Source organism: Chrysemys picta, chromosome 2 (assembly GCF_011386835.1).
Source record: "Chrysemys picta bellii isolate R12L10 chromosome 2, ASM1138683v2, whole genome shotgun sequence".
Lineage (NCBI taxonomy): Eukaryota > Metazoa > Chordata > Testudines > Emydidae > Chrysemys > Chrysemys picta.
Window position 1 is genome coordinate 102,859,953 of NC_088792.1, and position 12,570 is coordinate 102,872,522.

A 12,570-nucleotide genomic window follows, 5' to 3' on the forward strand; every position below is an offset into this window, starting at 1 on the left:
CTTTTTGTATTTAATTATTCCAATCGTTCTACATAAGTGGGTGGGGAAGGGAGTGTATTGCACTATTTAGAGTTGTAGTACTTCCAGATGAGACTTTACTGTCCATCTCTAGCAGCAGCTGGAAACTGCAGATCTCATGGTACTTTTTCAAGATCCGAATCCAAGTGTCATGGCCAAAATTCTTCCTCTCAGTAAAAAAGGTTTCTAATTCTTAGAGTTTTGTGAGTTATCATGAGCATAGTTACTGCTGCCTTTGTCTGCCCAGTCACTGTAGTTCTAACCTATTCCTTAGTAAAATAGTTTGCTATATCTAGAGTATTAAAGGTTTGACATATAAAAACATTTTCTATTTTAACTGTAATATCTATTGCATTATAGATAAACTAAGAAGGATTTTTTTGGATAAAGCATAGGACTTTTAGCCAGAACACTTGGATTCTATTCTTGGTTCTAGCACAGACTTTTTGTGTGATCTGAGGCACTTCATAATGTTCTAAATTCAGTTGTAGTATAAGTGGTTCCCAATTCCCATTGACTTCAATGGGAACTACACCATCTTACACCAGATCTGAATTTGGTCCTAAATTTCTTTGTGCCCATTTTCCTCATTTACAAAATGAAATAAATAACAACCCGAAGTGGTGGTGTGTAAAGTTAAATTCATCAATGTCTGTAAAGTCCTCGGAGATTCTTGAATAGAAGGGGTGATACCTTGTTAGTGCTAAGAGTTGTGAAGAAAATAATTCCACATTCATGTTCCTACCATCATCAGTGTCTTGGGATTTAAAGTGCTATCTGACTTGTTCTAGGTGCACATCAACAAGTGATCGTCTGCAATGAATCGCTCATGTTAGAAAAGTTGCCCAGATGTGGAAAATCCTTTGAAGAGATGATGAAGAAAGTGGACTCTAAAAAATGGTGCAACCTAACAGAATTTATCCCGTAAGTTTCATACTTTTGTCTTTATTATTTATTATTTAAGGGTGTCAACCTTTTAAAAAGTCAATTGCATCAAGTGTCAGGAACAGCTCTATAAATGCCAAGGATGTATCCTACTGCAGCAGCTTGCCAAGTGACACTTTGGGGCTTTCTGGGCATTTGTATCCCGACCCCCACTGAAACCTTAAAGTGAGTTAAAATGTCACGTGATCTGGCAGCATATTAACGACCTAGATACCATCTTCTGTTAGTCTTTGCCTTTGCGCGCACAGTGTCATTCTAAAGGTGACTTTTTAAAATACATATTTTCCTTCAACTTTTAGGGCCTGGGTGAAATCACTGGGGGGGAGGAAGGGGTAAGAGGGAACATGCCTCTCCCACTCAACTTCTTATCCTCTTGTTTATGTCCCAGAAGTGTTTAGAATTAATGCATTCCACTCCTGGCTCCACCCAGTTTTTTCTAATGTAGTTGCTCTCCTGTCCTAAGACCAAATCCATATAGTTGGACTGGGCACTGGGGACATGTGTGGGAGGTGGGTGGAGCAGGAGGAGGAATCGACTTGCTCCAGGTTGTGGAATGACTGCAAAAGGGCTCCATGGAGCCTACTCCCATCTAGTACCTGGAGTAGCCTACACAGCCCTATGTGATCCCTTTTCAGCAGCAAGAGGGATCAAGAAAGCAGCAGATCTTCTGGCGCCACTCCTCCCCTCTATATATGTCCTACCCACACATTTTCCTAAGGCGAGGTAGGGCGTCACTCTAAGCTGGGCTATATGCTATGTAAGGGGGATGCACTCCCGTGTACCATTCACTTAGTCTAGAGCCACCTCCTCCTTTCCCTCAGTGCAGCAGAATCTCTCACTGGTTTTGCTATTGTGGGACCTTGGTAGTAATGGAGGTGAGGGCTGGGTTTCTCACTTGATGAAGAAACTTGTTTCTCCAACTCCAGAGGTCCATATGTGTTGTATTTGGAGGACTGCATTTGATACATGTTAGCAGTGTGACCAGCATTGCCAACTGGTTGTCTAATTATCCCTACACTATGGCCAGTCCTTGCCCACAGACAACCCGCCAACCTTAAGCATATTCTCACCAGCAACCACGCACCGCACCATAACAACTCTAACTCAGGAACCAATCCATGCAACAAACCTCGATGTCAACTCTGCCCACATATCTACACCAGCAACACCATCACAGGACATAACCAGATCAGCTACATCATCACCGGTTCATTCACCTGCACATCCACCAATGTTATATATGCCATCGTGTGCCAGCAATGCCCCTCTGCTATGTACATTGGCCAAACTGGACAGTCACTATGTAAAAGGATAAATGGACACAAGTCAGATATCAGGAATGGCAATATACAAAAACCTGTAGGAGAACACTTCAACCTCCCTGGCCACACAATAACAGATGTAAAGGTAGCCATCTTACAGCAAAAAAACTTCAGGACCAGACTCCAAAGAGAAACTGCTGAACTTCATTTCATTTGCAAATTTGACACCATCAGCTCAGGATTAAACAAAGCCTGTGAATGGCTAGCCAACTACAAAAGCAGTTTCTCCTCCCTTGGTGTTCACTCTTCAACTGCTAGCAGAGGACCTCACCCTCCCTGATTGAACTAACCTTGTTATCTCCAGACTGATTCTTGCCTGCATATTTATACCTGCCTCTGGAAATTTCCATTACATGCGTCTGACGAAGTGGGTATTCACCTACGAAAGCTTATGCTCCAATACGTCTGTTAGTCTTAAAGGTGCCACAGGACTCTCTGTTGCTTTTTACAGATCCAGACTAACACGGCTACCCCTCTGATACCCTACACTATGTTGACACTTGAAAATGATGGCTCCGTATAGCTTTCTTCTCTAGGAGTAGGCAGTAGACATGCCTGCATGGAGGAGCTGAGAGCCTGATGAGTTCTGATGACTTGTTGTTTGACTTCCCTATGCTCTCTCCATCCCCTTCCAACTCTCAACGTTTTACACTATGAGTCTAAAACTGCATGCTGTGTACCCAGGCTAAAAATAAGTTCTCATTCTGTGACAACTACACAGTTGGATGGCTGCACTATATTTTCTGCTCATCTGAAAGATTTAAAAATAGGAAAAAGAAAGAGAAAAATAAAGGAATAAGCATTCCACTGGAAAATTTATTCTGAAAAATGTTGAGGATATGAAACTGTTCAAGTGCTGCTTTGCCTGAAGAAGCCAAACCTGTGGAAGCTGTAAAAGAGCAAGTCTTCTCAGTGGAGAGACAGAGGGTGATAAGTTGCTTGTAAGGCAATAGAAGAAACTGTGATTTGAATTTAGTTGTCCTTCCCCCATTAAATAGGCAGGAAGAAAAGTGTCTTAAATACACAGAGGAATCCTTGTCTCCTTCCAAGGAAAACTTGGGAGAATGTATCTTTATGGTGTAACCTTGGGTACGTCCTTGGACAAGTGTTGAAAGGACAGGAGAGCAGTCTGACACATTGGAGATCTTGGTCTCTTCTTGTTCCCATCACTATAATGGGAAGTTAGCTTAGTTTGCTGGGATCACAGTATGAGTATCCTCTGGATTAGTGTGTTTTGCAACGTTCAGCATAAAACTTCAAGTTCTGGAGCTTAAGCATTGCATTAATACAGATAGTGCACTTTTGCAAGGAAGTATCTGTTTTGACTTATATCTTAATTGCACAATTTCTAATTAAGGTCTCTTCTGAACTGAGATATTGCAGAGATGTTTAGCACTTTGCACTAATACCCATTTTGTCATAAGAGTATACTGGCATGCTACAAAAAGCAACACATTAAGGGCAAATTCATGCACCCGATGGATCTATTTCCTTCTCTAATATTTTCCTCTCCCTACATGGGCAGCAATCTCATTGACACCCCCATGGGAGAAATGTATGTGTGCAAAAAACATAGTGTTGGAATCAAGATCCTGACATATTTTTGTAAAAAGGAATTTAAAATAAGGTATGGAGCAATAATTTAACATTTTAACTCATCAGATAGGACATATTTTCATCTTTAAAGAGACACTGTCATTCTGCCCTCCCCCCCGCAAGAGCATGATCTGCATTATAACTATGTTATGATCTTCTGGGGGAAATAAACTACTTTGAATCAGATTCTGATACCCTCATGTTGAGTAATATCTTAAATTTATGGGACTACTTGCAGAACTAAATACTACTCAACATGAGTAAAGGGATCAGAATCTGGCACTGTTTATGCAGGATCAACAAGTTTCCTCTGCTGACTTTGCTAGAGCTGTTAATTCCTTGGAGAGATTTTAGAAGGCACCAAGGAGACTCAGGCTTCCAATTCTCACTCACTTTCAGTAGGCACTGGGTGCTTAAATTGTCATAGAAAACCTCTTCTCCTATCACGTCATATAGCTTTCCAATATCAGATCAATTATGTTTGTGTACAAAGATTAATTTTGTCTGACAAACTGCCCTTGCTGAACAGCTGTATTCATTTTACTTGACTATACAACACAGTGGGAGAAAAGTATCAATCTTTTCCAATGCAAAATGATACTATATGCAGGGAGGAATTACACTGTAAAAAAAACCTCTTTAAGAAAGAATTTCAAATATGAGCAACAGAAAGACAAAGGGAAAAAAACGCTCTTTAAAAACACATTGGATGGATAAAATATTTATTGGCAATTTCTTGTCAAGACTGCATGCTCTCCTTGAAGTTTCATTGCATGGAGGAAATAGCAAATTCAGTTTCAGCTTTAGCAATTTAAGTGGTAGCCGGAGGAATGATATGATGCTTTGACCTCACTTCATAGGGTATGAAAAAAACACCATGAACTATAAATTAAATGTTGTCCCCTCTCTAGCTCATCTGACAGAAAAATCTTGGATGATGAGAAAGTTATGATACTCAGTTTTTTATTTGGAGTGAAGATACATAGGAGAAACTTGTGAAGAAATGGCATTTTTGGTAATGGTCTCTTGTAGCTCAAATGTTTTGCTGGTAAGCCTGCAATATATAGTGAAGCCTGATTTCAGATCTCCTCTCTAATGGTAAAAATGAGTCATGACACAGCAATCAGTGGAATGAAACTAATGTAAATCCAATATCAGAGGAGACTATTTTTTTGTAGGCATGTTGAAAGGGGTAGAGCAATTGCTGTATTGCACATTCCATAACAACAAACCTTTGCTTGTAAGAATGGCTCTGAGCTTGCAAAATTTAGATCCCTATCAAAAGTTTGAGGGTGTTTGTATCTGGGGTTCTATTTTGGCCCACCTCTGTTGGCTTGTGAAGTAATTTTGTGTCTTCATGGCAAATAGTTATACACAGTGTTAAGTCTTAGAAAGAAAAAAAAAACATTATTGCCAACTGGTTTTAAATATAAAACTTGCTTCACACCTGTTTGCCAAAGGTCCCTAATCCTGAAAATTGGAATACAAGCTTTTCAATTCTCACATGGAATAGGGTCTAGTTGAGAACATATTTAAATATACTATTCATGTTTCAAAAATCAGTTTCATTTAACTTGTATAGAAGCACATTTTGGAGAATATTTCTTCAACAGTTTATGTACAATGTTCCCCTCATATTTATGCCTATTTTTGGGGGGTTATATAAGGGCCCAGAAGGATTCAAGAGCAGATTTTCAAAATGATTTTTTTTAGTTGTAGGCACCTAGTAGGATTCCCCAAAAGTATCTAAGCTGTTTAAGTGCTTAACTCCTATAGATTTCAATGTTTGGACATCATGGTATTAGAGTCTTAGAAATTCCTAAAATCAATAGCTAAGATAGACATGTAAAATCTGCACTTGGAGATATGCATTTATGATAGTGGAGAATGACCAGTTGTTTCTTCATGATCACATTGATGTAGGGTGACTAGATGTCCCGATTTTATAGGGACAGTCCCAATATTTGGAGCTTTTTCTTATATAGGTGCCAATTACCCCCCACCCCCGGTCCCAATTTTTCACGCTTGCTATCTGGTCACCCTACATTGATGATTAGTCTTAAATTATTCTAGTTCAGAAATCTTCCTAGCAGCTAAAATGTAGCAATATATTTTTAAATGCCCGGAGGTAAACACAGCATATCGCAGACAAGTCAAATAGAATATCAAATTTAAGCATACGTAGTGGGTTAAGGACAACAGGTAGTTCTAGAGTGATTGGAAAGGTTTAAGATTTGCAGAAAGCTTTTTTTCATGTAGTATATCAATGACAGCTCCAATCATATTAGAATTTGGTCTATTGCCTGAATACTTCAGTCCCTGATTATAATTAATCAGCTGTGCAATAAAAGTTCTAAAACATATGCTATGTGGTGTGGATGAGTCCCATCAGATCACAATGAGACCATGGTCAGGGTGTTGACTGAAATGTCCAGTTCCTTAAAGAGGTGGCCAGAGGAAGAGAAAGTTACTTACTGCTGTCTTAAGACAGCCTTGATCAGTGTTACTTATGGGTAGTTATGTGGATTATTTTTCTTTTGGCAACTTTTGTTTTGTTATCTAAAAAACCTGGTATTTTAATCAAGAAAACTGGCTCCTGGAAGCAGTTTTTCGAAAATTAACAACACAAAAACCAATCTCTCTGGCAATCAGTCTCTCCTAAACCTAATCTCTTTTTAGGAATATGCATCTTCAGTATTAAACCCTTGACATTCTTAGTGCTGTATTCTCTATTACTCTTACCTTCCAACTACTAGCAGATAACCAGCTAGTCTGAACTCTTCTGTTGATCTCCTATGAAACTGAGCAATAACAACAACTGTATAGCATTGCAATACATAGAGTAACAGTTTAACACAAAGCTGGGGTTTATAGCACCATCTTCTGACTGAAGTATTATCCATACTAATGATCACAACTTGCACTGCTAGAAAGAATCTCTTCACTGATGGATTGTGTTACGGTGACCATAAGTCCCTTGAACAGTCAATGCTCCTGACTTGTAGAGCAGACTGTAACCTAAAATAGAACTAGATATTCAGTTTGTGGAGGGCATTTGACATAGGAAAAATATAAAAAATCATATTCATATTTAGATTTTGTACTAATTTATATTTGATGTACCAAATCAGTTGTAAATTTACATGTGATGAGTCTATATATATGTATATACATGTGTATGTACACATAAAATCTTCTGTAGGTAGGAATGGAGATATCCTATCTCCTAGAACTGGAAGAGACCTTGAAAGGTCATCAAGTCCAGCCCCCTGCCTTTACTAGCAGAACCAAGTACTGATTTTTGCCCTAGATCCCTAAGTGGCCCCCTTAAGGATTGAACTCACAATCCTGGGTTTAGTAGGCCAATGGTCAAACCGCTGAGCTATCCCTCCCCCCATAATTCTAAGTACATATTCTAGAATATGTATAATACATTAGAATGTATTATACATATTCTAGAATACCCATTGGTATTTACAGGGTAATATTTAACTTAAAATATTTAGAGACATTTAGACTATATTAGATAATATAGGGAGGGGAGGGCCAGATGGAACTGAAGCCATTAGGGATCTGAGCATGTCCACCTAGGCTTGTTTTAAGTCTGTTAATTTTTTTTTGTTTTCTTTTATAAATATACTTTGGAAGACACATGATATTTAACTATAGATCTTTTTGTATACCTGATGCTCCTAGAAGCTCAATTGAAGGCTTCATTCATTCAATTCATTCAATTCACACCAATTCATTCAAAACTAACCAGTACCTAATAAATATAGACCATATTCTAGAGATGTGGTTTTACAGTATCAACAGGGAAAAATATGTATCTTTAGAATAAGGTTATATATCTTAATATAACTTTTAAAATTTTGCCATGAATTTTCTAAGAGTATGCTCCTGGAATGTGAGGGGACTTAATCAAGCTTCCAAAAGAATTAATATCCTGAAATACCTCAGATAAAAAAAGTGCTAAGTAGCTTTATTGCAGGAAACTGATCTAGCAGAAATAGATACCCACAGAATCAAGAAGAGGTGGGTCGATATTGAGTATCATTCATAGTTGAATTCTAAGAGCAGAGGCATTTCCATCTCAATTCATAAAACCATAACTTTTCAATGTATACAGTTTTGGTCTGATCCTGAAGGAAGCTATGTTCTTCTTGAAGATGGTTTCAACTCAAAAAAGTTAATCTGAGGAAGCATTTACAATCCAAGTGGAGGTAATACTGAATTTTTCAAAGGCATTGCAGATATTCTTTCTAACAAAAAAGGCATTCTTGTAATGCTGGGAGGCGACTGGAATACTACACTAGACAGACATCTGGACAAGTCCAATTACATGAGACCCAGCTCTCAAAGCACAATAGGCCAACCATCACTATTAATGAAATAACTTGATTTAAAAGGTATCTGGAGACTGAGACACCCCAAGGAGCATGACTATACATATTTCTCTACAGTACATTCATCTGAATCCAGAATTGACGTTTTTCTTGTGTCTTCAGAACTGATTCCAGCATGCCTAGAAGCAGCTATTGATAATATATTAATTTCAGATCATGCTCCAATTGTACTTAGCATCGATGCTGGTTACACATAATTAAAATGTTCTAGGTGAAAGCTGCGAAAAAAGATGCGAAGTTTTGTTCCAAGGTTAATTGATTCACCTCTAATTTCACACAAGAAAATAAGCACCCAGTTACCTCAGATACCTTCCTTTGGGAAACTCTGAAAGCTTCTGTAAGGGGTGAATGCATAAAGTATATCTCCCCAAAAAAGAGAGAGACTCAAGTTAATAGACTCTTTGGACAATGAAGTAGATGAATTGCAGAGAAAGCCTAAAACTGAACCAAATAATGAAAACCTATGTTCTGTAATCAATGCCAAATATAAATATAATGAATGCTTATTCAGCCATGTCGAATTTGCACTCAACAGGGTCAAACAAAGATATTATGAATGGGGAGATAACACAGGTAAACTACTTGCCAGAAGACTTAAGATGGAATTAGCCAACAACAATATTTCTTCCTTAGTGCAAGAAGATGGGAGTGCCATCCTTGAACCAATAGATATCAATTTAAATAATCAATTTAAGCAATTATATTAAACTTTATATAAATTAGACAGTCAATTTGACTCTAATAAATGTGATCATTTCATTGAAGGCCTACTTTTTAATACCTTCACTTCAGAACAAATATTGTTTAGGGACAAAGCTGTCACAACACAAGAGATCAAAGAGGCTATAAAAATATGAATTCCAGCTAGGCCCCTAAGATGGATGGCTTTCTGGCAGATTTCTGCAACACATTTTGTGATCAGCTATCTTCTATTCTTTCAAAGGTCTTCACTGAAACATTCCAAAAAGGAACAATGTCTTGTAAGATGAGAACTGCTTTAATTACTTTAATATTAAAGAACAAAGATGGCTGCAACTGTGGCAACTTCTGCCCCGTATCTCTATTGAATACGGATTGCAAAATAATTGATGGGATCATGGTGTTCAGTCGCCTCACTAAAATTTTTGCACTCATACACTCAGATCAGTTTGGTTTCATTAAAGGAAAATTGCCTGCTAATAATATGAGAAAAATCACTCACTTGATCCAGCAAGCTCAGATGTTAGATGTTCCCTCCACAGCCTTATCTCTAGATGCAGAAAAAGCCTTTGATAGGGTGGCATGACCCTAATAGCTGCCCTAAAAAAAATTGGCTTTGGAGCAATATTCCTGAACTGGGTCAGTGTATTATACAACTCTCCCCTTGCTTTAGTATCAATTAATAGAATTATTTCTCCCACATTTCAACTAGAAAGAGGGACACAACAGGGATGTCCCCTCCTGCCCCTTCTTTTTAAGGTTCCTGTTGAACCACTGGCAATGTACATATGTCGGCATGCAGCCATTGAAGGTGTGACTCTAAACAGGAAAGAATACAAAATCAATTTATATGCTGATGAAATTTTTGTATGACTGAAGAATCCATCCTCATCAATCCCATCTCCTCCCTCTATCCTTACTGGGGAGACTAGAAATAGCCAAAATGAATATCTGCTCAATAGTGACTCGTATCATTAGCCTGTTGCCTTTCAAGGTCTCTCTCTTGCTCTTTGGTCAAATAGGCTTATCATGCCATTTATATGGGATAAAAAACAGCCTCTCTTATCACACAAGACCCTTAAAATCATGGGGTTGCCAGATCTGCATCTATATTATCTAGCATTCCAAATGCATCCTATTGTAAGGTGGTTCCTCCCCAGTAGCTCTGAATATGCACTGGCCTGGTTTGAGATTGAAAAAAGGTTAGTTATGCCAATTGGTTCCCTCTCTTCTTTTATATACCCAAACCTTTAAGGAAAAATCCAATCTTTGCATCTACATGTGACATCCTGCAATGTGTTAAGATGATTACAGCAGCCAATCTTACTAATTCTCTTCTTGTACCACTATAGGATAACCCTTACCTCAGGACCACAGAAAACTTCACATGTAAGACAAATTTGGATAGAAAAGGGATTAACAAAACAAAGATATAATACAGGACGATAGACTGGCCTCCTTCGATTTTATGTGTAACAAATATCAGCTACCGCTATCCCACAGTTCCTTCTTTCAGCAGCTATGCTCAAAGATTCAGATAGGGATAGGGGACAATTGGTCTGTTTCAACTCTCTCACCTCTAGAAGAACATGTTAAGAAACATGGAAACAAAAGTCGCTTTGTAGGAATTACTTATAGGTGGTTTACTGCTTCGCATTACCCTCCCAATCTCAGTCTCAAAGAAAAATCAGAAAGTTAACTTAGCCTTACTATCACAACAGAAACCTGTGGCGATATCCTGCTTAATGTGAAATATACTTCAAATGCCTTATTCTTGCGATTCTTCCAGAACAAGATAATAAACAGGTATTACTGAACACCAGAATATTTGTTTAAAGCTAGATTGGGAACACATAGTGAATGCTGGAAATGCAAAATGCCCCCATGCCAACCTTTCATACATCCTCTATACCTGTCAAAAATGCATGTGTTCTGGAATACCATATTCAGTGCTCTCTCAACAACATTGTCTTGCTATTTTTTCCTTCTTCAACCTTATGTATGTTATGGGTGCTGAATGAGTTGGTATTACCAGTTAAAAAATGGATTGCAGTAACTATTTTAGTGGCCCAAATAGTTATTTTGAGAAAATGGAAATCTGCAATTCCTACCTCATACACAGACTGGCTTAGTGAACTCTCTACTACTGCCTTAATGGAAACAATGACTCTGTCTAATAGAAAGGCTTGGAAAAAATATGAAGATGTCAGGTCACACATGAAACTATTGCATGCTTTTTGCAGTTTAGTATATATTAGTCCCCAACACTCATAGGTTATGTTCTCACTTATTTATCTATTTAATCACTTCAACAATTGATGGACCTCTACAGGGTCAGAGTTTTGCTTGTTTGTTTTGTTTTTGTTTTTTCCAGGTTTTACAAATAATGAACACTGAATTTTGTTATTTATATGGTATTTCAATCTTGTGCATGATTACATATGTTTTGTTTCATTATGTTGTTTATATTTTATATAAAAACAATATAAATAAAGTTTAAAAAAGAAGAAAATGCTATATGTATGCATTTCTTGTTGGCTGGCAGCTATGATAGGAACAAAGATACATTTGTGTACATGGCATGTCATTAGTAACAGTTTCAATAATAATGTGTACCATAAAAATGGAATTTATAAAAGGTTTTGCTAAATTAGAAGTCTATATTTAGTAGCGGATATAATCAAATCTTGCTTTATTACTCTCAGTCTTAGCTACTGGTTCATCCTGGACTGGATATCTCTAAGCACAAATATGTTTGAAAGTTTATGAATAAACTGGGTATTTTCCAAGTCTGTCTTACCTCAGCACAGGTGGTTGTCATATTCTCTACTGCTGTCATTCCCAGAAGTACTCATGCTAAAGTGGAATTTTTAAGAATGATGTAGACTCTGTAGACATGGAAGATATTTTAGTGACATCTGTCATTGGTCAGATATCACCACTTCAGATGGGTGAGCCTAAAATGGAAAAGCCTGCTATCAGGTATTTTTTACAGGTAATCTTCATATAGTTTATAGTATCTTCTTTCTCAGGGGTGCATCCAATAACCCCATGCAGTGACAACACTTCAGAAGAAAATCTTCCAAAATGATCATACATCACAGCATGGGCTAACTAGCTCCTCTAGTGCTGCATTGACATAATTGCTGGAAGAATCACTTATCAAAGGTGTCTATAGGACCAAAACCATTGTGGTGCTCACTGCCATTCATAGGGAAGCTATGGTGGGAAATACCTTTAATGTCCACTGACCACAAAAACACCTCTGGGTTTAGAAGTCTGTAAATTGTTTTTCTATTCTCCTCTGCCTATTACCGGTAAGTATTTCCACACGTACTGATCACAGATTATATGAATACTGTAAGATGTCCAGTCAGCAGCTTCTCTCTCTTTGCCTCTTAATACACTTGGGTGACATTTTTATGTCTTATCATGCCAATAAAATTATATAATTGAATTCCCATATGTGCTTGTGTGGTTGGGGTTTGCCATTTGAAGAATGCAGTCCAAGGCCAGGTTTTCATTGAATCAGATAGAATGGGAGCTTGCTCTCTAGCAGCAGTCACTAAATGCAGTAATTGGTA

General features: G+C 37.8%; 1 protein-coding gene across 6 annotated transcripts in view; it reads left to right on the forward strand.

The window, feature by feature from the left end:
• The window catches only part of RAMP3 (receptor activity modifying protein 3), a 147,062-nt gene that overhangs the window by 37,193 nt on the left and 97,299 nt on the right, over positions 1-12,570 (forward strand). For 5 of the 6 annotated variants that reach the window (XM_065583887.1, XM_065583888.1, XM_005300393.5 and 2 more), the window contains one exon: positions 810-942. In XM_065583887.1, coding sequence (XP_065439959.1) covers positions 810-942 — 133 coding nt within the window. Of the gene's footprint in view, positions 1-809; positions 943-10,338; positions 11,848-12,570 lie in introns of those variants that run through there. The other variant, XM_042842682.2, reaches the window with a different exon arrangement.